The 27272-nt window shown below is 49.9% G+C and overlaps 1 protein-coding gene across 3 annotated transcripts in view; it reads right to left on the bottom strand.

The window, feature by feature from the left end:
• The window catches only part of TfAP-2 (transcription factor AP-2), a 302474-nt gene that overhangs the window by 188049 nt on the left and 87153 nt on the right, over positions 1 to 27272 (bottom strand). Inside the window, exon 1 of one of the 3 annotated variants that reach the window (XM_070540087.1) lies at positions 22774 to 25545. The exons of the other annotated variants lie outside the window; for them this stretch is intronic. Coding sequence (XP_070396188.1) covers positions 22774 to 22806 — 33 coding nt within the window. The 5' untranslated portion in view covers positions 22807 to 25545. Of the gene's footprint in view, positions 1 to 22773; positions 25546 to 27272 lie in introns of those variants that run through there. 3 annotated transcript variants of the gene reach the window in all.

Genomic DNA, 27272 nt, shown 5'->3' with positions numbered 1-27272 from the left:
TTTGCTCTAACCTCTCTTTTAGCCTTTCCACCCATGACAACAGGAGTCGAGAGGGATGGAAGTTTCGTTTTGATAATTACGTTAAGCGGTGTTCTTACTATATCGCCTTGTTTGTAATCTCAGCGCCCGTCCGTTATCGGCTTGGGCTCTTCGTTAGACCGCTTAAAGCTAGCCAGTGTACTTTCCGAAACATAGAGGGGCATCGCTATAGCCCGTCAGTCCATCCGTTCTGCGTGTCTGTCCAATAAGGTTAGATGGACGGCTTTATCAAGCTAATTCGCATGAGCGAAGTAACGACGCACAGAAGTCTTGCCTGTCTGCACGAAATAGACAGAGGATCGCATGCAGCCTCAGCGTCAGTCTATACAGCGTAATGCGTTGGTGGTGCTGCGCAGCAGGTAGAATAATTTTTTCGTCTTGCGCCAGATGTCACTGTAGTATGGCTGGCACACCACGCTGTACTGCAATATACCCACTCTTCAGCGCGGAACAAAACATAAGCGGGTCACTTTTTAGTTAAGGGCAGTAACTGTTGTTAGTTGGACCCTATTTTACATAACACGAAACTTTTGTGATGTGCCGGCGACCATGCATAGATCCGCAAGGTTGTCTCAGTGGACGGCCCGTATAACGCTAGCCTGTTAAGGCGAACATTCGTTATAGTGAGACAGCGTAAAAGAACATAAGTGAATGGTACATATAGTCTATGGCTGAACAGACTCCACGCCATCAAGCGAACGGACCGCAGCCAAGATGGAAATCCCGGTCTTACTCGCCTCATCCCGCCGCTAAATGCCGCCGACTGTCTCGTCTGACAGTTACACACCCAACGCGGGGCACAGGACGTTCCTTTGACTCGAACGAGACACGTGTCACCGCACTGTGTGCTCACACGTTCGCGCCGCCAAAGCGACTCCCGTCTCTTCCCGTCGCCGAACAACAAATCTCGCTCCGACGGATGGTCGCCGGGGTCGCGCCTTCCTCTCCAAAGGGCTCGATGGCCCCGTCATCATCTCCACGCCGGGCCAGCGCACGATTCGGCCTGCCCGAAGAGAGCCGGCACCGAATCACGCAAACTTCGAGCCGCTGCAACCTCAAGCTCGCTCGCCGGCGCGGTGTCCGTGGCACTGAGGGATCAGGGTCGCGACGATCGAAAGACAGGGCTCGCTGCGCGGTGGGGTTGATGGATGGACGAGGGCGTCCTCCGCTGATGGTTTAATTCCGAAATAATAATGCTCGTCCCTTCCTCGCCGGTGCGCAGGGGGGGTGCGAGCAATGGAGATCGCGCGCATTGCGGCGGCAGCTGGAGCGAGCGAGTCGATGGAGTCGTGAGGTTGCGAACGCAGCGCCGCAGAGCGGCCGCTAGGCGGCGCGGCGTTCGCTTGCACCGCGGAACCGAAACGTCGCGCCTTCGCTTTCTTTTTTTTTTGGAACTGCGAGCGGTGTCGGCCGGGGAGCCCCGGCACCGAGTTCGGGCGATTCCTTTTCCGACCGCGTCGTCATCCATCAAGTCGTGCGGACATTGGCATTTTGGAAGCGAGCCCGGCCGGCTTTCAGTGCATATGCGCCCGCATGTCTGTGTGCGTGTTGCTCGCTCGGATCGTGGGGGCTACGCCGACCGAATACAGGGGGCTGGCTCACCTCTGTACCTGCTCGTGCGAAGCCGCGTGAAGACAGGCGATGCTTTGTGCGAGCCCCTGTCAATAGGTGTTCGCGGGCTTTTCTTTATCTTTAGCTCGGTCGAGCACGTTTGCGCGTGCGCGGAAGCTATAGCACTGCGATCCCGCTTGGAGGTTCTGGCCGGCCCTCTCTTTCGGGCCCATTCGCCGCCAGACCTCTGGCGTGAAATGCGTCCAGATTGGATTACGCGTGTCTTTTCTTTTTTTTTTCGTGCGTCTGTGCGTGAGCCGACTGGTTGCGTGTGCGATCGACAACGTGTTCTGTTTGAACGGCTCCTGTAAATGACTGGTTAACAGAAAGATAAAGACGTTTGTGGATTTCAACACGTCTTCGCAGGGCCGCAAGTAAATGCATGGACATCCTGGCTGTAGGATATTTCTGATCTTGTTCCCTTTCTTTCCTTCCTTCTTCTGCTTGATAGATGAGCCCGTGGCCCCGACTTCTGGCGTCGCCAATGCTTTATCGCATTTACTTGACGCATTACTTGGACAAAACTTTGTGGCTTCTAATTTGTGTAGCTCTTGTTCTTCTTACACAGCCTTAGCGATTAATTTTGCGTTGCCGCGCCCCTTTCTTTCCTATACCTCCTTCTCTGACACCTTCCACATTGCTGTTTACTTCTGCCTGCCCTGACTGACCACGGATAGGCGTTTTCGCATTTATCGTCGTGTCGCCTCGGACAGAGATGTCAAGTTCCGATTGTCGATATCAGTGTCTAGAATCGCGCAGAACGTAATCCTTATTCACAGCTTTCGCACGACCAATCTGGCGGTGAGCGCCTAGCTGCAACCAGTTTTGATCCTTCACGCTTTTGTTCCGGGTTTCTACGGGTGCCATTTCGGTGAATTCCAGGTTGCTGGGCCCGAATCGAGCACCGTTTAATTTCGTAAGCAAGGTTTCCTCCTTTGCCGGCCGCCATCTCAATGCTAAGACGCGTTCCATCATGACTTCCCGCTGCCAGCGTTCAGGAACTACTGTATCGGGTGTACGAACTGCTTCGAAAATTAGATTCCCTATTACATTTTTCTATAGTAAATCGCCTCAACTACTCTAGAAGGATTTGGACACTGAACTTAGTGATTAGAAGACACGCACTTAAGAATCAGGTGCCCATAGGAGGTGTTTTGCAATGCGCCCGCCTCGGATGTTGCCCGAGTATCACCAGACTCCTTCCGTGCATGAAAGGGCTCTGGTCATTGAGTTTCTCACTATAACACCCAGACGGAAATCTGGCGCCACCGTCTATGGGAGTTTCTTAAGGGGACACCGTGCCGGCATGGGAATGGCGGTATATGCGTCTGCGAGGCTCGCGTTGGCTGGTGTTGTAAGAGGCTTCGTCTAAAACGTGGATATGGCTACACAAATAACGCGTTCTGAAAGTAAAATGTTCATAAAATGTTTCCATTCCCGCATATTACATCTTTACTCACCTACAATGCATGACCAAGAGAAGAAAAGCAAGAACAGACGACCAACTGTTTCAAAACGAGCGCAAACCTTGTCGTCTGTCCTCCAACTTTAGCGGCCCGCTGATACTTTTTACGTATAATTTAGTCGTACACGCAATAACAAGTTCTCATAGTTAAACAAAACATGTTTTCGCGTAATAATAAAGCTAGAACAGCTTTTCAGGTGCTGTTCTAGTAGAAAATGAATCATTGTGACAGACGGAACGGTGCTTGCCAAGCGCGTCTTCAAGGTGTCCTGTCTTTCCGAGAACGATGCCAATCCGAAGACACAATATACCGGCATTCCCATGCATACCACAGCGCAGCAGCGCCAGATTTCCCTCTAGGTAATGTAGTGAGAAACTCTATGGTTCTGGTACCACCGATGACGCAGAAAGGCGTCTGGGTCGCTAAGCCAAGCCAGAAATAAAGACTTCCATCTTGCGAGTGCGCAAGAGAGCCAGCATATCTGTATGGGCGAACTGAAGTTTGTCGTGGAGCGCCGCGTCTCGGTTCAATATAAACACGAACATAAGAAGCGTTACACACGGCCGCAAATGTTTATGGAACACGTACTGTTTCCGCGCCAAATGTTAATTTCAGCTCTGTAAAAGGCACGGCGCTTCGCATTAGATGCATCACGGTGTATCTTGCTGAGGCTATAACTACGCACGGAATCTTTGAATCTGACGCTATGTGACCAGATGCTTAGCGAAAATTAGGCTTTTTTCGTGAATCCCGCACAAGGCTTTTGTGGCCTACTGTACAGTTCTGATCGATGTCGTAGTGATTTATGATCGATACCTCAGTGGCTTTTTGAGTCTCGGCAGACGGTCAGTTGTTCCTCAAGAAATGGGGCGGTACTTGAACGGGACAAAAAAAAGAAAGAGAGAGACGAGGTATTGGATGTTTCACAGTGAAACATTGTGTTTGAAGCGCCCGCGTACTCACGTGCACACGCACGACACACATATATACGTATATTCTTTTTCGGCAAGCCTGCGGTCTGCACACTTTTCCTCACGGGCGTACATACATATCTATACACATATACTACAATATGTATATATGCACGCATGCACACACACACATATCTGTGCCACACACACAAGCGCCCGTTTTCTCGAGCGCGCAGGATTCCGCAGAGACGTCGAGAGGCGTTCGATGGTCCGCGTTTCGCCAAGGACACACATATAGCGAATGATCGCCAGTTGAGCCAATCGCACACGCAGAGCCCCGATCTGATCGCGTGACGCGGCCAATTTGTACCAATTGCGCTCCGCCCGGCCGCAGCCGACGCCCCGGCTTTTTATTCTGGTCTTCCTTGTGAACGGGCCGCTATCATTTGTTTATCTGCACGTATACACTCACTTGTGCCGGCCGGCATGTGTAAGGCGCGCGCATGGCTCGCGGAGGGGCCTCGCGATTGCGCAAGAAAGCAGGGACCGACCAACTCGAGGTGACCTGCTTCACAAGAAACGACGGCTCGCGATCCACTCCGTCGATCCCGCGCATGCGCGCTGTGTCATGCGCGCCTGGCGCGCATGAAAGCTGCGCGCATTTCTTCGCGAAGCGGAGCTGCTCGGCGAAGCTTTAGGAACGCGCGGAGGTCGCGAAAAACATTCTTTTTATGCGAAGCATATTACTAGAGCTCAACCCAGCTCCTCAGGCGCGGCGGTGTCGCCTTCAATACCACGTGACACCGTGACGTCACGACAGAGGAGAAACGGGGCTCCAACTCGCGCCGTCGCTCGAGAGCTCAACCCAGCTCCTCAGGCGCGGCGGTGTCGCCTTCAATACCACGTGACACCATGACGTCACGACAGAGGAGAAACGGGGCTCCAACTCGCGGCGGTATATAAGCAGCTGCGCTTGCCTCTGCTAGACACTCACGAGGTGAGATGCCTCCTGGAGACAGAGCTGCTCGTTGGAATGAGAAGCGAAGATTGCGGCGTGTTACAGAGACTGATGAAGAGCGGGAAGAACGTCTGGCCAAGCAACGTGCTCAGTATGCGGCTCGGCGACAAGTTACTAACCAAGTTTAGCCACCAATATGCTTCGCATCTGACAAGGCTTAACCAAGCTAAGCCTCAGCCAATTTTTTTTCTATTTTGCCTCATACGATGAACACCAACCCGTGTGTCGATAGCTGCTATAACGTAAGTGACGTGGAATCTGGGCGTTAATTCACGTGAATCGCACCTTTTCGTAGCGGCTGACATCATTAGCCCTGGCGCGTGGCCTCCGAAATCGCACCGGCGATCTTGGAGGCCTCGCTTAGCGGAACGCGAACTAACCGCCAAGCACTTGACGACGCCATCGCGCATAGTTACGCGGAAGCCTGCGTGTCGCGCGTTTCGTGTGTACAGCGCTTGTGTCGCTGCTCATAAAGAGTTGGAGATAAAGCTTACGATACCTAAATCGCACTTCTGTGGCTATGCTTACGAGATGCAAAAAAAAAACATAATCACGTATCTCCATCACACGAGGTGGCAATAAATACCCTCTGCGCTCAAGCGGTCCACAGTTGACAGCAGTGACGCAGTACACAGGCATGCAGGCGAGAGGAGGAAGCAAAATAGCCGGACGTTATTCATATTTACGATTATACTTCCGATCACCTAACACTGGGCGAGAGCGCTCGAAAGTGCTACTCTCAAACATCGGGAAAATCCGCCGCGCTAACAAATTCTGTAATGGCGGGCATGTTGAGCCAATCAGAGAAGCCCTTATGTTACGCATGGGCCTATCAGAGCTGACAAGATGGCGAATTAGACAATGTGGCGGTATTCGACAATGTCCCGAACGGCACTCCCGAGATCGGCAAATGTTAACGCTGCAGTCGTGCTTCGAGGATGACGCGAGGTCGCGCTCGAACACGGCAGAACGAACTCCAAGCTTAGATCTCGGGCTCGGCAAAGATAGGTGCGGACCAATCAGATGAATGACGGAGCATGCGTGGGCGCGTCTGTTTGATTTTGGTGCATTTCATTTTTATAGCGGCCCAGCTGCAGCTCGTATCGGCGACATTGCGTGCTTTGCTAAAACTAAAGAGTCGAAGCGCCGTCCCGCCAGTGATGGATACAGCTATGCTGTCCTAAACGCCCATAGTGGCTCAATCAGTTGGGCATCCGTTTCAAAATCGAAAATTCGAGGTTAGGTTTCGGTCAAGTGCAAATGCAAGGCCCATGGTGTAGACAGCTGAAATACGCATGTTTCATATTCCTCCAATAATGGTCAATTATTAACGTTATATTGTTTATAACTTTCCTATTTTATACTGGCTACAACCCCTATTTTCCTTCTTTTCTTCCACCGTTAATTTCTTACCCAGAGTATCTTTGTGAATAAGCCATTGCTTAAGACCATCATTATCGTCATCCTCATGCCAGGTCTACAGGGTCATCTCGCTCACGAAGTCGTTCAACACTGTCCCAAAACACAAGGGGGCCCCTCCCAAATATCTGGAATGGGGATCCACTTGCCCGCAAGGGTCCTCCGCGTTCACGACCACGTAAGCAAGCGCAACAAAATCTCGAAGGGTGCGACGCGCGGAAAAAAAAACAAGCACAAAGCGAAAAGGAAAGAGGTCCAACAGAAGTGCCGAACCAAATCGTTGGGACAGAACGCACGCACGCCCATATATTCAAGCGGCGAGGCAGCAGAAAGAAAAACATCGGCGCATGCAATGTGGCTGCAGCATGCACGCGGAAGAGTGTGTCACCGCAATTAGAGCCGCGTTCGAGTCGCGTTGGAGCGACGCGTGACATAGAAATAAAACAATTAACGAATAGGGTCGCCGCCGAACAAGCCAGGAGGGAACGCGGAGTCGGCGACCGACCGAGTGGAGCGCGCATATGTATACGCGACGCGCTGGAAACGAGGTTACGTAGAGTGTCTACGCCGCACAGCAACAGGGAACCCAAAGCTCGGACGAAAACTCTCTCGTTTGTTATTGTGGCCCCGCGGAGCAAAACGAAAAGAAAAGCTCGGTCGGAATAAGGCGCGCGCGCGGAGAGCGGCATTAAGTTTACGGTTACGCTCTTCCGAAAACGTAGTTCTCTCCGCTGCTGTCGCGACGGCGAAGAGACAGAGGGTGCGCGAACCGGGCTGCAGCACTGAACAGCAGTGCGGCGCCAATTGTTCCGTTGGGAAATGAGGCGTGTACAGTCGGCGTCGGAAGTTTAGGGAACCGGGCATCTGAAGAAGCGTTGAATTTCCGAGCAGTGGTCAATTCAAAAAGAAAGAAAGAAAGAAAAAAAGGCACATGCATCATGACCCCCATATGCAATAATCCCACGTCAGATATATGCAATCCTATATAAAAACGGCTCTCTTTACATATGCCATATGGAAATATTGGATGCGGGAGTCGTGGGGCATATGAATTTTTTATAGGTGTTTGTGACCGTGTCCAGTAAAACCGTATAGAACATTATGCCGTTCGTATATCACAACCACAGTCTGGAAATGCTAATACCAAGGTACGTGACAAGCGGGACTGCTTAGATTTCTGTCTGATCCCGCGGTTCGTAAATTTGTGACGCTCACTGTACGTACAGGAAAGTTATTAACACTCCCGGGGCTCTCTTATTATAGGCACTCGAGCCAAATGCAAGGGTCCTGCATAGACTCCGTTGTGGATTATGCACTCGCGCCTGCAGAGCTAGCAGCATGGAGTAACAGTGGCCGAACTACAGAATCCCTCATTCTGTAGCCAACTTTCCCACGAGGGCACTTTTTCTTCCTCAGGATGACGAAGAAGGGCTCCGACAGTGCTGGTGAAGAAAGGGTCAATGACCTGACAAAGACTAGTCCCCTTGTGGGAAAGTTGTCGCTGGGCTGAAGGGCCGGCATAACGCAAGGATTCCTTTCATTCGATTATATTCCTTATCGTCCATCGTTCACGGTAAGCCAATGTCGGTGATAATGTGGGCGAAACCCCACTCGAACCACTGACAAAGTTCCACGCTCAAAAAAAAAAATGGCATTGACATGGAACCGTTACAGTACTTCGGCCGATGGTTTTTTTGTCTGGTGACTGTCGATCCTTTCAAGTCTCCGTCTCCCGGCGAATATCTATATGTCTCCTTTAGATCTCGTCTTGACGAAGACAAGACCCCTTCTCCAAACGTCGGCTCCAAGATGAAGACTTTAGGAAGACAATACACTTGTCGATACGTCGTCTTCAAGATGAAGACCTGATGAAGGCAAGTACGCTCGACGAAATGGCTTCAAGCTGAGGATCTGACGAATACAAGAACCCTTCTCGAAACGTCGGCTCCAAGCTGAAGACCTGAGGAATACAAGCACCCTTGTCGAAACGTATTCAAGCTGAGGACCTGATGAAGACAAGTACACTAGTCGAAATGTTGGCTCTAGGCTGAGGGATTCCTTTATTCGGTCATTATTTCCGCACTGTCCAGATTGGAGCGCATGATGTCGTCTATTTGTGAGAGCGTTATCTTGTATAGGAAAGTAATGTGACACAAAATCAACAGAGGCCGGTTAGGAGAGTCGTTGGTCAGGCGGAATCGAGAGTCTCGACTAAGGGGATCGGATAACTAAGGGAGGGGACGGGAGGGTGTCTTTCGCTTTCATTGTCGGGTATATAAATTGAAATCGCTATCATTCCCGTTTAACCTAATCAGACCGAGATAAAAAAGTGCTTCCAGTTGCCACTTCGCCAAATTAACGCCTACGCATTGTTCGCTGCCAGCCGATTTGAGCTGCAGCGCGTGTGTAGCCTGCGGCTGGACGACATTTTAACTGTGCTGCGGTTCTCTTTCTTTTCGCTCCGCCGCCGTCGCGTCGCGAAAGAGCAGAAAGTATACAGTGGGGCACGCGCGGAGCTCCCGGCGACGATAAAGAAAATTTGCATGTGCAGGGAACATCGCCGCGTACGCGCAGACAGGGGGGGGGGGGAGGTTTCGTCATTTCCTCTAGAGGGGTTGGACGGCTCATTCCTTCGCCCTCAGTCCTCGTTGTTTTCCTCTTCTTTTGCGTCTCGTTTCTCGACGTTCGCCTCCGAACGCCAATCGGCGCCTTCAAAACGGCGCGACCAATCGTTACCGCCATCGTCATCGGTCGCCGACAATCGACAAAATCGCCCACTTGGAGAGGAGGAAGCAGCTCGCGTCGATCGCCGTTCGTCTCGGGGCCCGGTAGCCCGGTCCCCGCCGCAACGCATATTGGAGAGGGGAGAGGGGGAGGGGGGGGGCGGCGATAGTGATCGCGCGCGCCTCCGCAAAACTTTCTGCACGCGCTGGACATATCTTCGCTCTAACAGGGCCTCTCCGTCCGTGCGTGCGTGCGTGCGTGTGTCGGTACGTTCGTGGCGTCGTCCACAATCATATAGGCGGGCTCTTGCTTGTCTCTCGGAATGAGGAAAAAACGTCGAAGAAGAAAGCACGTGGTCCGACGCGCGCGGTAAGTTAGGAAGGAGAGGGGGGCCCCCGCCGTATAACCCGCGCCGAAGGGTCCGTCCGCCTGTAGTAAGCTCGCTCGAACTTTTCTTCGAGAATTACACGGTACGAGCCAGAATGGAGCTAAGTGTTATTACGCAGCGACAAGGCAGGCAGGCAGGCAGGCACGGTCGCGCGAGGCCCTTTTGCCTTTCTTTCTCCTTACTCGCACTCTCTAGACTCAACCCCCCCCCCCCCCCCCCCCCATCGACGTCGCCTTCGTCCGAGCGTCGTCGTAAGACCACACCCGAGGAGAGAAACGGGGGAATTAGGGGCCCGCTTCGTCTTACTTCTTTCAGCCTTGTCGGAGCGACAAAACAAAAGTGCGCGCGTGTGCGAGTTGCCACAAGACAGAGGCCAGCGCGGAGAAAAAAAAAAATTTGAGGAAGAAAAGAAGAGAAACCCCGAACAAACGACGAAACCAAAGAAATGAGATGGAAAGAAAGGGACCCCGTCTCTTCGATCAGGAAAAGCGAGAAAGCGAAACTAGAAAAACAAAAAGAAACCGAAAGAAGAAAGGGTAGGAAAATTGAGTGGCGTTGGTTGTGCTGGCTTGCCAGTTGACTAGAGTATATACCCAGACCCACCATGCTTGCAGATAGAAATAAAAAATAACGATTATAATAAAGAAAGCAGGCTTGTTACGTAAATGAGGCCCGCTTCGCTCCACGTCGTGGCACGCGCGATCGCCTTTCTCTCTTCGAGTGCGTTACGAGCAGCGCTACAATACGAAACGGCGGGCTCGGCCACGTTCGGTTGCGCTTTCGCAACTCTTTTTAAGCCGGATTGAGCGCGCGCCTACACATGCTGCCGGGAAAAACCAGCGCTTCGCGGTGGCGATCGCCAGACGAACGAGGAGCTCTACGAAGGCGGGTGCCCTGTCCCTAACGTTGGAAGGAGTGCCCTGGAAGTATACATATGTCGCCCTGGAATTCGGACATGTTCGTTTATCAAGTAATGTACAACACAGTGTTTCTAAAGAAAGAAGAACATATGCGCAACCAGCAAGTGTGCTTCTCCACACACTTCATTCGACTTCACCAATATGGCACACGTCAGGCTAGAATCGTTAGTAAGGCGCCCACATGGGGGCTGGTGACGTCGTTCCTGCCGCCCCCTACGTTAGCCAGAACGCCCAAGAAGGCGGCCATCATGGTTAGGGCTAGTTATAGATGTGTGGGAAAAAGCCTGTCTACGGAATTTTGCATATCATTCATTGTTGTAGATTCATTTGTAGAGAGACAGAGAGGTAGGTCCCAACTCGTATGCGCTAACCTGCTACTTTGCCCGTGGAGAAGGAGAAAAGGGGAACGGAAGAGGCACGGAAGGTGACGATTATGATCAGAACACAACTGCGATGACCGTCATCGTCAACACACAAGCACATTTAACATCTTGATGTTAGTCCTGTGTTGTCTAAGAATTTCTGAGAAGGCACTGCGCTTCAGTAAGATTTCTGGATCCTTCGTACAAGGCGAGGAGTTGCTTGAAAAGCTTCTCACCGCAGGGCATTCGAGTAGACGTCACCAGTGCCTGCTCGCAAAAAAATTACGGCCTGGAATCACAGCGGAGTTTCACTGAAGCGCGCTGACCACTTCAACCCAGGAGTGGCGCTGTAATCTACGGCGAATACACAAGAGAAGCTTTACACTAAAGCTATTCGTGTGAACCCATTTAAGACAAGTGTTTATTAAGGAAGGCGATCGGACAACAAGGAAGATTACTGAGGATCGATAACCTGTGCGATTTCTTACGCGCTTCCTTAGGGCCATGCGTATGGGGTCGAGGGGAGGAAGTTTTAGAATACGCTCTAATTATTCCCCAGTGTTGAGCACCATCGAACCTTGAACACTTCCTTCAGCGTCACTTCCATGACGCAGAAACGTCGACACACCCGTCTATCAAGACCTATTGCAATGTTCAAGAAGAGTATACCCCATGACAACAATCCATCCTGAGTGCGTGTAACAGCCTCCGTCATTTGCTTTTAAACGAGAGTAACTGACGGACCCGAAACTTCATTCTGTTGTCGTCGGTTTCTCTCAGCTAAGCACGCAGATTGCGGGGCACAAATGGGGACACTGCCCCCTCACGAAAGACAGAACAGCCAATCATTGAACCACTAAGAATGTGTCTCACTGAATTCGTCGCGCACCGGATGAAAGTGTCTCCGATTCCCGAGTGGCCGAACAACACGAGCCACCGCGATGCCTAATCTTCGACAAAGCCTTAAGCCGGACGAGCTTGTTTTAAAGAGCTACAAACACCGCCAGTCTGCGCTCGAAGAAACAACAAGACGCGACAATACAGTCCAGAAGTCAACAGCGACTTGCCAGACCCAATTTCACGATCGAATTCCTCCGGAGCGGTACAAACATGCTGGAGCGCCCCAGCTCAGAAACTAAGGATAAACTCTGAACGCTTTGCACTCTTGCGCATGCTCGCAACCGTCGCTTTCGAAACGCATTAACAAACTCGGCCAATATGCAGGGAGGGCTGCAGAGAATTATAAGCTATACGGCGGGTGGGGCTTCACTGCCCAATTGTTCGGCAATAGCCGAGCGCCGTTCCCCTCTTGTCAAACGGCATTTGAATTCGGCCCGCGAAAACGCGTTCTCAAAAGTACTGCTCGCCGAGATACATACAACGCCCGAAAGTGCGAGCAACCGGTTTCGTGCACATCGCATCTAAAACGCCCTCGTAAACTCTACCCCGAAGTGAGCTTAAAGCGCGGGGACAGCAAGTAACGAAGAATGGGCTCGCGATCATTTCGTATCGCGTTTCCTTGCACGAAATATAATAATGACGTTGATAATAATAACACTAATACGCATAATTCTAAAGAGCATTTAAATAAGCAATCAGGCTGCGAACTGGGCATGCGCCGCACCCATACAGGAAGTATAGCGGCTGTTGCAGGAACGAAGTCATCGCCGTCGTCTGCTGCTGCGTCGTCGGGGGCGCGATGTCGTCTGCTGCAGGGGCAGGCGGCGAGCAGACGACGACGACACTGCAAAATCGGCGACTGATTTACGCCGCAGATAAAACGAGCTCCACCACGGCGGCGCTAAAGTGGCCGCGGCTTCTCCTCTTTGGAGTGGCCGCGAAACATTAACCCCTCGAAGGTCTACGACTAGGAGACGCTCGGTTGCGGCGTCTGTGCGTACGAGAAGGCAAGCGAGCAAGCAAACAAAACAAAGCAGAAGAGGTTCACGTTTACAAATGAATGAAGGAGCGGTTCACCGTGAGCTAAGAAGAAGCGACAGCACAGAGGGAGCTGCGAGCAGAAGTAGAGAAGGGAAAAAAAAAAAATATGGCGAAGGCGGGAGGAAGAGGGGGAGGAGGTGGGCGAAGCGAGAGGCCGATGGCGTTCGGCCATTTTGTTTCGCGCACGCGGTTTAATTAATGAGACTGCGAAAACAAAAACGGCGTCGGACACAGGTCTAAAGGCTCGCTGCTGCTGCAAGTGTTGCCGAACGGAAGCAAGGCTTGTAAGAAGAAAACACCTACTGAGCTAAGGCCAAAAGAAAGAAAGAAAGAAAGACATAAAGAAAAGGAAGCAATATGTTGGGGGTTGAAACAGTATATAAAGGAGGAGGACACGACGCGAGGAAATTCGCCGTGTATAAATGAGCCAGGAATGGGGTTCCCTCCGCCAAAAAGTAACAAACGATATAAACGCCTCTGAATCAACAGGAACACCGGCGACCAGAGAAGGGAAGAGAGGGGGGCTAAACAGTTTCGATCGTAATTTCGAGCCGACGCGCCAAGAGGCCTCGGCTATCGAGATCGGCCCACTGCGGCATTCTCTCACGAACGGGAAGCTTCGGCCGCCTTTCTTGTTCATACTTCTTTCCTGTTCTTTTTTTCGAAGCATTTACGGGCAGCGTTAATACACCCGCTGAACACGAAGCTATATAGCAACACAGAAGGATAGCCGTTCTGCTAAAACCATGCAGTGTTCGAAAAAGCTAGAGCTCGCATCAGCCAATCGAGAGAGGAATAGTGTATACCTCGATGTGACTTCTGTTCGTCGTCCGCTCTTGAAAACAAAAGTCGCCCTTTGAATAACAGCGAGCAGACGACAACGCAAAAGCTGCAGTGGACTGTTTCGGATGCTCTGGCAAGCTGACGGTTGAATGGCGACATATATTCTATATGCGGTATAACCGACGTAAAAGCACTGTCTACTTCCCGCAGTAACCGCATCGGCACGCCTCACAGCTTGCTCAGCGCTGTACAGTTTCTATGGGCAGGGCACAGACAGCCTGCACCTATCGTTTTCGATGGCCCCGCCAATTTTGTTCTTGTTTTCTTATTACCCTTCACTGTTCTCCGGCCACTGCGGCGCCGAAATAACTCACAATGAAATCTTGCTCCAGGGGCAAAGTGGCCTGGCGTTCCTCCCGTGTTACGCGGTCTCACTGGTCTTTTGGAGAAGTCATCGCTGTGGACAGAAGATGGACGCTAGAGCATCCTAGGAGAAGCAAGATGGCGGCGCGAATCAATTATTTGACTCTCTTATTTACGACCTATACGGCTGGGGGCCAATTTAATTACCGCTCGGGTCACATGTTCCGCTGCTTGGTGTACAGACGACGATGGAGCTGTCCAAAGATAAAGTGGGGGCGTCAGGCTTAACGCACAGGCAGAGAAAAAGACCGTCAGAAGATGGCGCCGCGGCACGGTCTACGAAAATTACGCTGTTAACATCGCTGGTGTTCACCAACACGAAGTGCGGAGGCAGCAAACTATTGCTGCAGGCCTCTGATTTTTTCTATAGCACTATATGACGTGACACATACGTCACGCGGCAATTTGCTTTTTTATTGTCTGCGCAGAGGCACGGATTGGCGCGTAAGTTGAAGGCATGCAGACGCCGCGCGGCGCTGTACCAGACGACAGCAATCTCTCGGGCACGCTTGAGGCAGTTATACGCTGGCGGCGTTGTTGTCGATAGTGATGCCCTATAGTCTGTATGAGCAGGTTGCGCTTGGAGGGGTAATTAGGTCGACGATGTCCCCTCTTGGGCAACCATTAAACATTTTAAAGGTGGTCATTCACTACGTACGCGCCCGTGATTATAGCGGTGTTTCAGCTCCGTGAACAAACACGCTAAAAATGGAAGAACAGCGCCAACGTGTGTTTCTTTATTCACTCGCTTTAAACCTTCAGCTTCTTTAACCTACATTGAAATGTAAGAGTACTGGGGTTTCGGGCATACCGCTATAGGTAATTCTATAGGCACTATAGTATATGTAATCGAGACTTCCACTTTGTGTTCAAATGCCATATAGCTCTCCAACCATCGTCGTGTGCATCTCAGGGAATTACTATTGTGTCGACTAGTGCTCCTACGTCTTTGAGCGATATGTAGACGAAGAGGCGATCTGTTGGATAGAGAGCGAGAAAGAAGTAAAAGCAGGGAGGCTAACCGGGTTAGGTTAGAGAACCAGTGTCTGACGCTTGTTATCTAGACAACTGGTTCACAAAGCCTTTTTTTCTTCTTTTCATGAAATGGAAAGTTGTCAAAAACAGCTCCACGCTACAGTCGGCTGATAGGTCGTGCTACAATATAAGGCGTACGCCGATTTTCCTGTTCACGAACCTTCCTCCACCTGGCGGGCTTTTGGAAAACTGACTTGCGTTAATTCCAAAGCGTTTCAGTCGTAAGAGTTGTTTGTCATTGTACGGCCGCCCTTGCTGAAGATATCTTCCGCACCGTGAATGGCTAGCATCTGTCCTCACGAACAATACAGCCGTAAGAACGTTCGTTACAACGAGGAGCCACATTCACAGCCCCCCCACCACCACGTGACCGCGTTAAAACGCAGGATAGTTATTAAATACGGGGGGGGGGGGTGGAGTTGCAGGAGTCATCGAACGCGGGCACAGAGAAACTGGAGTAGTTCAATAAGCACGGCATGCGGCCAACTTACAAGCGTTAACGCGGAGTTATCGAGAACGCCGCGTTCCCGATAACGCGGCGAACATGGCCGACTCCCAAGCCCGAGGGCTGCGGGTGGTATAGTGGTAATTCCCGGTGCTATGCGCGCGCATAGAGAGATGAGGGCCTTCTCTCCCTCCCCGTCTGCCAGACGCACAGGTCAACAACGGAGCGACCCCCGGGAATCGGGCTCAGCGCAGCGCCGACGGCTCCAGATCTTCGCTTTTAACGCGGCCATTAAAGGGACACTAAAGGAGACTTATTAGGTTAAGCCGTATTAATGGGCAACGCTTATTTCTAACAGCATAGCGGTTGCCCTTGCCTTGAGAGGGAGCTTTGGTATAGCAAGAAAAGAAGACGCAAGAACGTTGCACGGGTGCCTACGTCACCCTGAAGTGCCGCAGCAGCGGTACAAAAAAGTTGCTATCATCATCATTCGCAGCAGCTCGCTGTGACGTAATGAACTTTGACAGCGTCTGGAAAGGTCTAGTGAAGTGCTCATTGGTTAAAAGAAAGACTGCATGCTGCATCTCGGAAGAACCAAAATACCCTATAGGTAATAATGTCAAAGGTTGCGCTGGTGGTTGTGGATGAATCAAGATGTAAAGAAACACAGGGATTTAGAACATGGCGATACAGCAAGAAGAGCACGTAAATAGACAAGTGCTGCCATTGAGCGCCAGCGATTGTCTCTTTGTCATGCTCCTCGGTCTTTGCTGTCGTTCCTTGCAAGTCGCGCTGCTACATTTCGGATCAACCTAGCTAGTTTAGAGAAAATTCCCGCGCCCAAACTGCCCAGGTAGGGAAAGGTACTTCCCAAGTAATTGAATACACCCTGACGTGTCGGCAATAACGTTTTGGGTGTGGTAGCAAAAATAAAGAGCGAAGTTCGGCCCTCACCTTTTCCAATAGGATTATACCTTTATTGTTCCGCCAGACAAATTAAAATAAATTTATAACATCTTGTTTCTTGGTCTACGCTGGGGATTTCGTCTGTTTAGCGGTAGACGCGTACTTCTTTGTCATAAAAACGCAGTTGATTTTTTTAAAGAGTACCTGACAAGTTACGACTCGATTTAGCGCTGCTCTTTAGTGGGCCCTTTCACACTGCATCGAAGAGGTCGACGCACCCTCGAACTTCACCGCAAGACGCTTCACAAAAGACGGGAGGACCACTCACCGCCCACACCAGGCATACCGTTTTCTCCAGGTTAAAAAAAAAAATGGTGCCGCAACACTTCATTTTTTTTCGTTTTTTTTTTTTCGTCCTCTGCCGCTACCTGCACACTACATTGTCAGTTTAGCCGACGACGCTGTGCGGTAACAAATGATGGCAAAGTGAAAAAAAAAGAAACGAATTAAACAAACCTATAGGAGTGTCGGCGACCACGTGGGCGCGCGACATCGCTTCCTATGGGCTCCCGTTCAGAAGGACAAAAGGAGCGGGCGGTGTAGCCACTCACAAACGCTAAAAGCGTGCCGCCGCCGGGAAAGGGTGACTACAAAAGCGCCCCCTATAGTTGCCCGCCTGTAGCTCGGTAAGCGGTTGTCAGGCATTCTTTCTTCTCATCTTTCGTTTTTGTTTCTTTCTCTCCTTAGGTAGCACTGTACGTTAGGGGTTTGCGAAGAGAGATATTTGAGACCGAATCGGATGCGAATCGAATAGTGCCAGAAACGAATCCAATCGAATAGTTTTCGAATAACGAACAGCCGTTATCACAAATGATACAAAACGATGTTCATATCCTGGTATTCTTAAAGTTATTAAGTTCCTGCCATTACATAGTACGTTACGAATAGTTGTTTCTTATAAGCACAAATTGAGCATTAGGAGCAAACAACTGCTTTCTTCGCATGTACACGAATCTTCAGAGAGTTCGAATGATCGCTGCACAGCCTGTAATGTATGGCTACGTAAGAGACGTAGCCTGCTCCACTACAAGAGTTCTAATGTTTTATGTCTATACTATGCCCTAGGGGAGGGGGGGGGGGGGTGAAATGTCTGCCGTACTTTCGCTTAAATTTTGATGTCTAATTGGGCGCAATCTGCGTTTTGAAATATTCGAAATGTATTCGAAATATGTTCGCATTTACGAATAGCGACTATTCGATTCGAGAACCGCATCGAATAGGTCATTCGCACACCACTAATGTATGTATAGGAAGTGTATATGACAACCGCTTTGCTAAGCTAAACACCACAAACATCGATCATCTGATTAGCTAAACGCGGTTTCTTTCCTTTACCTTTGCGTACAAATTATAAAGTAAAGGAAAATGAAAGGGGAAACAAATATAACTTGTCGCAGGGGGAAGAAGCACCCGCTTCCCTTCGCCCTAAGATTCGGGTACCCAAGCGTTAGGGGACGCAAACTGCAGTAGCCCCTTTGCGTTCTTTCGTACGCCTGGTTGCTTGCACCCTCACCTAAATCTCTCTACCATATGGACGCGGATGTTGTGGCAGCGAATCCAACCAGTGACCTTGCCTTCTCATCAGCACTACAACATAGCCATTAAATCATGGCGCTGTTTCAGAGAGATAAAGGGGAAAAGCGGGAATGATTCGCCACGCAGACGCGAAAATATCCGCTCTGCTACCCAGCACTATAGTGAAGGAGGAGAAGGGGACGATAAAAGGTAAATAAAGAAAATACCCTATCCGCCGGGGCAAGCAACACAAAGGCGCGGAATAGAAAAAGAAACTACATATAACGCTTGCGTTATATTTAGGCTTGAAACGGCTTCTCAAGTCATTTGCGAAGGCCTGCTGTTGGTGGGAAGCGGACTATCTTCGTGCTCGTCGTTCAGCCGCTTTTGTTATGCGTCCACGAAACAATTGTTGATTGTGTGGAGCATTCCTTTAGCCTTATAGGGATGTAAAGCTGATTCAGCTTCCTACAAATGCACCGATGCCGGCCGCTTGGGACAATAACAAGAGAGAGAGAGAGAGAGAGAGAGAGACCCCAGTCTGGACAGTATAACAGAAGCGAGCCGATTCCTGGCCTGCTTCAACTTGACAAGCGAACCCTTACCCAATCAGCGGCAGCGTTAGGACGCATAACTCACGAGCATTCGCCGCCATTTCATATGGCAAGCTCGGCGTGGTTGTCGAGTCCCGACAGAACGTGGAAACTCTTTTCTAGAGCTAAGCGATGGCTACAGGGGTATACCGCGAACGCATACCGCCTCCTGCAAGGTGCTACATTCCACATCACATTGCAAACATGTGGCACACCAGCATGTCAACTAAGTGACAAGTACCCCCGACGCACTCCATACTTACTGCGTGTAGTGATTGGTGCCAGTGTTCTTCCAATCATATTACTACAGACATAAGCATTTGCACAATCAGCAAATCTTTTCTGAAGTGACTGCGCAGAGAGCGTTCGCGATCGGGCTATACCTATAGCAAGCACGCGCTGTGTGACTTCAACGGCAGAATGACACTCTTCCAATTCATTGTTCTTTTTTTTTTTTTCAAGAGCGCGTCGGAGTTTGACACGCGTATGCTCTTTCTCTCCCCGCCTCTCTCCTTTTTTTTTCCCTTGGTGTGTAATTCAGGCTAAAAGGCGTCGGAGTAACTCGTGCGGGAAGGTAAAGGTCATTGAGCGAGAAGGGAAGGGAAAGAGGCGAGGGATGAGAAAGGGCGTTTGCTTTTCCTAAACCGACAGGAACACCCAGCACGCCGGCCGTGGGGAAGAAGGGAAGATAAGATAAACGGAGGGTGGGTGAAAAAAAAAAAAAAAGCAGGAAGCGACTCATTCTCCGGCGCCTTCAAAGAGCGTGCCGACAAGTGTTGCCGGCGCTGTTCACCGGAGTCGCAGCCAGGTAAACACGCGCTGCTTGATGAATGCAACGCTCCCCACTCATCTACGCCAAAAAAAAAAAAAAAAAGGCGTGTCGTGACTTTGGACAGTGCGTAGGCGCTCCAGAGGCGATGGAGACGAACGGGCGTCGCAGGTAGGAACGCTCGAAGTGTTATAACAACAACAACGACGACAACAACAACAACAACAACAAAAAAGGAACAGAGTTGTCACCGAAAGCGAGGCGCTTTCGGTCGGTTAAAAAATAAAAAAAAGAAGGAGTACGGAAGGGGCGTCGAACGACAGTGAGGGAAGTGCGAGGAACGCTGACGCCTTACCTTAGGCGACTTAACCTCGTTTGACCTTTTCGCCGTTGGCACCAGTGTACGGAGAGCGAAACACAACCTTCTTGTCCAAGACTATCATGTGATCGGATGAGATCCGAGACTGTCATCAAGGGATGAGATCGTCTCAGTGTTCTCTTTGTGCCCGATAAGCAATCGCTCAAACGATAAACCATGTCCATAAGTGATGAGCCAATCCATGGTTACAGACCCACGCGTGTATGCACCAACAGAGCCATACGTACGTATTCGCTCGAACCATCATGAACACTAACGTGATTGAAACCTCTCTGCGCATTAGGGCAATTTATGCGCAGAGTCGGAGGAACGCGAATACTTGAAACGTGCGCTGTTGCACACGTAAGTCTCAATTTGGCGGTATCTTTAATTAAATCTCCCAAGTGGGATGGCGCACGAAGATCTTTATCAAACGCTATCTCCCGCGTTGCTTTTTATCTGTCTATATAGAGTAATGAAAGACGTGGGGTACGGGTAAAACACTTCTTGGGGCATATAATTTGTAGGCGAAATTGGGAAAGCAACGACTCCACATGAACACTCGTGTACAAATCAGGCGTCGAGCTGGACCTGATGGCGATTCAGCATGCAAGAAATTGAACACAGACAAAACATGAAAAAAGAAAAAGGAAGCGAAAGGAATGCTTGCCTATTACGAGCTTAGCTTTGATTTAGTCAGCGTGTCTAATTTAGGGATAATTTATTTAAAAATAACGTTTCACGCGCGCACAATACCAGATTTCTTTATTATTATTATTTTTCGCACCCGCCGCGCCTGCTTGTCACTATGTTAGACGAGAAACTAACGTTGCTTGTGGGTCCATGTCACACCTATACGATAAATGAACAGTGTTCGGGACAGTTATACTTTATATTTTAAGTTATCATGCTTCGATTCATTACACACTTAGTGACAGCCTATGCGAAAGTCACAGTAGAAAGAATTCGTAACACGAGTTTCATTTGTACGTTTCAATTTCGTAATCACTGGTGAGCAACAAGATAAGCAAGAATAAGCACGTGAAGGTGTCCGTTAGCTGATACACAGTAGCTCATCTGGAATCACAGTTTAATACATTGCGAAGGGGACGTCTCAACAATTTGATTCGCTTGATAAGTGACTTATAATGATAAACTAAGCTTTTACCGGAGAAAGATATATGTTCTTTTTAAAGCATGTACGCCCTAGTTTTGTCGCGCCAACCTTCGGCTTTTCCAACACATACAATTCAAACAATCAATGCGCAAAGTTTGGCATAGCGCAATCTCTTGCTTCAGGTGTGTTCACTATAGCAAAATAATTTTGGCCATGCTATATGACTGTACAGAGAATGTTCGGTAGAACATAGCAGCTGTGAAGTAGCTGATTACCCTATCACCGTAATGACGGTTGCGTTTCCGTACTGCACATAGGCATACTGATAAAACTGCCAAAACGCCGTTACACACACTGTGATTAAGGAAGGCGACATAGAAAGGTTTCATCCCATTGTATTTTTCTTTCCTTGTTTCTTTCCTTTCTTTTTCATTACGTAAAGGTTTGGTAAGTGTATTACTGTATTACGCTTCACACAATAATGCTGCTAAATCTCGCGCACTACCAAAACAGCCCTGCTACATCAGAATGCTGAAAAGTGACATGCGCTATTTTATTTGTTTTATTCCCCTGTCGTTTTCATGAAGTAAGTTACCTATTCATAACCTTGTACGGATAGCAGTCTGCATATATTTAAAGGTCGGCTAACACACGCATTTCATGTATTAAAACGCTCTTCATTACTGGCAGGGACAGACGCCTGGGCCAGACAGCTGCTCGCGGAGCAGCTTTTCATGAATGAAACCTGTTGCATTCTTGCACGATGTCATAGTCACCCTGATAGAACGCGAGAAAATAGAAAGAAACGTTCGTGCGTTTTTTTTTTTTCAGCAAACGTTTTTGCCGAGCGAGTCATTCGTCTCGGTTATAAGCTTGCGAACGAAGGACTGGAAAGGTACGTGCTATGACGAATGCTCAGTATGACGAACGCTATCCAAAAATGTGCAGTGACGATTTTCAAACGACTTCGGGGAAACCGCCGAGCTCGCTTTGGCTCGCATATAACGTGCAAAACCTTGATCTGTACCGAAGGTGTGACACACGCACTGCTACCGGGACGGGGTGGCATACTTCCAATGGGGACGGGCCCCGACGGCGAAGCTGACTTGTAACAAAAAAGAAAGCAAAAATAATAATAAAGTTACAAGGACGAAGAACAAATTTAAAACACACATACGGTATACACGGTGATCGCGCAGAGCTTAATTGATGACTGTGACTTCGCTGAAATAGTTTTAAAATAGAAATATTAGTGCGGCCAAGTGAGGCGACATGGGGGTCAGTATATTGCACAGCGTGCGAGAGATGCGGGCAGCAAGAAGACGACAGCTTCTTCGCAAACCTTCACGAGACGTCACGCGCATAGAAATTTGTATCCGTACTCCCTTTTCGAAGTGCAAACTGCTTGCTGTGACGTAATTATCCTGGAAATCCGCAAACCTTCACGAGACGTCACGCGCATAGAAATTTGTATCCGTACTCCCTTCTCGAAGTGCAAACTGCTTGCTGTGACGTAATTATCCTGGAAATCCGCAAACCTTCACGAGACGTCACGCGCATAGAAATTTGTATCCGTACTCCCTTTTCGAAGTGCAAACTGCTTGCTGTGACGTAATTATCCTGGAAATCCGCAAACCTTCACGAGACGTCACGCGCATAGAAATTTGTATCCGTACTCCCTTTTCGAAGTGCAAACTGCTTGCTATGACGTAATTATCCTGGAAATGCCAGGACTCGCCAAAATATGCGCAGATGGGCATCTTACACAACCATTGCTTTCTTTCAATGGATTCTGCAGCGATTCGGAATAAAATCGGGAAACCTGCACACGTTCACCGGCAGTTCAACAGAATCCATAATATGACGCGAAGGCAATGAATTCGCTCGCAAAAAAAAAGAAAAACCAAGACCACGAAAAAAAAATAAAGAGAAAAAGGAGCGAGTTAGCAGCAAAAAAGTGCGAGTCTCACCATTTCGTCGTCGTCGATTTGTAGCACAAGCATATAATACTCCTCCGGGGAACGGGGCCGGTGCGAGTCGACGTCACGGGGTCTTGCTGGTGTGCGGGTTGACGCTAGAGGATCGACGGCGGTGCTCGGTCGTTGCGGCCGGGGGTCGTATCCTGAGGCGCGGAGGCACCGACACGTCCGACGAGCTCTGCGACGAGTCGGGAGGCGTCGTCGGACGGCAAGTCGCTCGCCGCCATGGCAGAGGGTGCCGGCTAGCTAGCGGTACAGGTACACCGGCACCACAATGGGGGAACTGCTCAACGCGCCCACGAAGCCGTTTAGAAGAAGAAAAAAAAGAAAGCGCGGCGTCTTTTCTTTTCTTTTCTTTTTTTTTCAGTGGCGACCTTGGAGGAACTGGGGGAGTGTCTTCTACGCCGCCGGCTGATTATTGGCACTCGTCCTGACGCAGCTTTGAGGGATCTCTCTCTCTCTTTCTTCCCACACAGCACGGCTTTCTCCTCAACCCCTGTTGCGGTCTTGTTGACTCTGCCGATGTTGAATAAGGCGATCAGGGACGAACTGCGGCCTGCGAACGGAAGCTTTCACTGCACCGTTGACGGATTCGTGGCATCCTCGGAGTCGACAAGCTTTCCCAAGAAGGCTCGAGTGTGTCCCGTATCTGAATCTCACTGTCGGGTTCCTCGCGTGCGGTGTTTTGTTTTCTCCGTGACAGCAGCAGCATTTGGCGAGAAGTTCCCTATCTGTTTCCTACGCTGTCCAACAATGCGCGCGTATTCAATGCATCCGGGTGTAAGCGGGTGTTCGGGGCAGATTCTGCTAGGGGAGTGAAAACGCCTCCCTATCTGAGCTTCGTAAGCTTTCAACTGTGATCGAGTGTAATACTGTGTTACAACGTCGCAAACTTCAGTATCTTCAGCGAGGGTGATCAGCTTGCAAAGGTGTTAATCGTACAATACGTCTACGCTAACCAAAGCCCTGCCTTAAGGTTTAGTAGTAGCGTATGCAAATTGTAAAAGCTGCCGGCAAAGTCTCCTCAGGGGATCAGCTAACTGCCAAAGCCCAACAAAAGCGAAGCCCTTAGATCTTAGTCAATGTGTTCGATAAGCTTCACTCAGTGCCCCACGGTAGTCAGTTTACCAGATAAAAATAATTATAGTAGTATCAACAAAAGTGCGAATTCTTTTTTTTTTACTTCACTGCAACGTGATAACAGCGGATTCTATGAGGCGCCTGGTATACCTGAATGCACTGCGCAATATAATAATTAAACTAAACGCGGCAATTAGAATACGTGGGGTTTCAGTCCGAAATTACTGCGAGCTCCCCATAGCTTAGCACAGTTTCCTCGCACCGGTTGTTAATGACTCCCGAGGCAAGGGATGAAACTGAAGTCTGGTGTGCGTCTTTAAAGACGGAAGTACTGTTCCTGGCACCAAGGAAGTGTTTTCCGCTAAGTCACCTTTGCAGGAAACGTCAAGCATGTGCTACGAATCACGCACGAATCGGTGCACGACAAGTTTTGTCAAGTCGCAAAATTTGTAAAACAAAACACAGTGTGTTGAAGGATGTGTTGCGTGATGTACTTTAGGCACCGATGGACAACGGGTTGTTTCACTTCACTTAAACACTAAAACGGAACTTCTTGAAGCACTTCCGGCGCAGAACAGGAAAAAATGCGTTATAAACAAAAACAGTGGTGTTTTGTTCAGGGCCGAGCAGGTGACTCTCAAGATGGGCTGAGGATGGTGAAACGAGCAGGTTCAGTATGTCTTCTTTTTAGATTTTTTTTAATTGACGTGCGAAGACTTTCTTCTTCAAGCTTAGATGGTGAGTGAATGGCTCCGGATTCCAGTCAAATGACGACACACGAAATTCACTGTGCACTGGTCACCGGCGAGCTTAGCCCTATCGACACACGCGCAAGAAGTACTTCCGTAACAGGTCAGGCACAGGTCACGCTGTTGTTCCACAAGAAATCAGAATTCTAGATCACACGCACCGACGTTCTGCCGCCACAGTACCTTGAGAAGGGGTTTAGCCATGAAAGGTTGGACTTCCTGCTTTCTTCGTAACCAGGCTTCTGCCCGGGAAGTGAAAGTGGGGATGGTTGGGATCTGCACAAGCCCGGGACTGCACGCACAGGGAGCCGACGGGCAGAAGTTATCCTGCAGAAGAGACCAGCAGATGATTCCGGCAGCCAAAGGCTGTGGCAGGCAGAAGACTCCGTCGAGCAGAAGACACTGGCAAACTGACGACGACTCTGGCAAGCAGACGCTCCTTCCAGAAGCAGGCGTGCGGCGCACTTCTGCTCACACGTCGGTCTCGTCGATGCAGACGCCCCCACGGGGACCGCCGGTGTGCGAGAAATCACTCAAGCGCCACTCCTCTGGATGCGTAACTCTGGGGGCGGCCGGTCTTCCGTTCGATGCGCCCGCGAAAATAAGACGTGTGTGCGGTGCGCCAGGCGCGTGCGGCGTGAATCCCGCCGCGTGAAGCAGCCGAGCAACGCGCTCGGAGCAGCAGGCAGTCGTCGTTCGTGCGTCCGCGTGCGGCTGTGGTGCTCTCCTCTCGGCCTAGCGAGACATTCCGCCGTAAGCGGTCCAAACGGTCTGTAGGCAGTAGCAGCCCAGCGGCGCAAAGGGACGCCCTCGCCGGGCCAGCGGGAACGTTTCGAGAGAGGAGTATGTAGCTGGCCGTCTCGGACGACGGACCACCTTCTTCTTGTGCGTGCGTGTGTCGATGGGCTTCTCTTTCCACGATGCATGTGCGCTGGCGCGACCACCCTCTCGGGGAGCTCGGTCCCCTCGCACCCGCGACTCGTTGCTCGTTCCTCCGCAGTTTCGCTCCTAATTCGAGCAGCTCGCGAGCAATTTACCGGCTGCCCCGTTGCCTTTTTTGCGCGCCTGCTCGCGGCCTCGTCCATGCTGCAGTGACGTCTTCGAATTCACCTCTCCCGCACGCTCGTCGTCTGCCTACAGTCAATTGCGCTTGCCGGCGACCATTCTTCTATATCATTCGGCTTATCTGTACACTGTGGTCTGCTTGAAGTCATCAGCGTTTTTCAGTGTCCACTCTAATGAATAACCCGCCTCTTCGGCACACTGTGAAGGCATAAAGTTTTCTGCTTTTCTTGGCGACCACGCTCCTTGTATCATTAGCCTCTTCTGCACGCGGTCGTCTGCCAGAAGACCATAGCCGTCTGCGTTTTTCAGTGACCGCTCTTCCTGTTTTATTCAACTTTTTTGCACTGTGGTCTGCCTAAAGTCTCTTGCGTTTTTCAGTGACCACTCTTATGAATCATTCATCTCTTTTGAACACATTTGTATGTCTGAATCCTACGTTTCTCCGTGTTTATTTTTCTATAGTTATTCGCCTTTTCTGCGCACTGTCCTCTGCCTACAGTTCCGTGTGTTTCTCAGTGTCTGTCCTTCTGCACACCGCAGTCTGCCTAATCCTGCGTTTTTTCAGTGTCCTCTCTTCTTGTATCATTCGCCTATTCCGATCATGATCTTCTGCCTAAAATCTTCTATGTTTTTTCAGTATCCGCGCTTCGGCACGCTGTTGTCTTGGTGTGTTCTGCGTTTTTCAGTGTGAACTGCCCTGTAGCTCTTGTTTTTTCTAGACACTGTCGTCTGCCTATCTTCCTGCATCATCCGCCTCGCCTGCAAGTGGTCGTCTGCCTGAAGTGTTTCCACTCTTCAGTGTCCACTCTTCTGTGTCATTCATCTCTTTCGTGCATTTTCGTCTGCCTAGATTCCGTTCTTTCAGTGTTCACGTTTCTGTAGCATTTGCTTTTCGGGAAAATATCGTCTGCTTAACGTCTTCTGTGCTTTTCAGTGACCACTCTTCCTGCATCATTTGCCTACGTCTGCCTAAAGTCTTCTACGTCTTCAGTGTTCACTCTTCTGCATCATTCACCGCTTTTGTGCACTTTCGCCTGCCTAAAATCACTGTTTTTCAGTATCTGCTCTTCGGTACGATGTTGTCTGCTTGAATTCTGCGTTTTCCAATGTTCACTCTAGCATTAGGTTTTTCCGGACAATGCCGTCTGCCTAAAGTCGTCTGTGTTTCTCAGCGACCACTATACCTTTCACCTCGTCGGCAGGTGGTCGTCTGCCAAAAGTCTCCTGCGTATTCAGAGTCAGCTCTTCTGTATCAATCACCTCTTTTGTGCACTTTCGTCTACCTAAATTCAGTTTTTCAGTGTTCACTACACTGCAACACTCGCTTTTTCGCGGACACTGTTGTCTGCCTAAAGTAATTCGCGTTTCTAAGTGACCACTATACCTGCAGCATTCGCCTCTTTTGCCCCCTGTTAGTCTGGCTATAGCATTTCGTGTTTTTTGTTGTCCACTCTTCTGCACCTAGTTTTCTTTTCTTCTCATTGCCGTCTCTCAAAAGTCTTCTGCGTATTTGAGCATCCACTTTTCCGTACCATTAACCTCTCTGGCACACTAACATATGCCTTAAATTTGTGTTTTTCAGTGCTACTTTCATGT

This window comes from Dermacentor albipictus, chromosome 6, assembly GCF_038994185.2.
Source record: "Dermacentor albipictus isolate Rhodes 1998 colony chromosome 6, USDA_Dalb.pri_finalv2, whole genome shotgun sequence".
In the NCBI taxonomy this organism is placed as follows: domain Eukaryota; kingdom Metazoa; phylum Arthropoda; class Arachnida; order Ixodida; family Ixodidae; genus Dermacentor; species Dermacentor albipictus.
The sequence above is the reverse complement of the archived record's forward strand: the minus strand, read 5'-3'. Positions and strand labels throughout refer to the sequence as shown.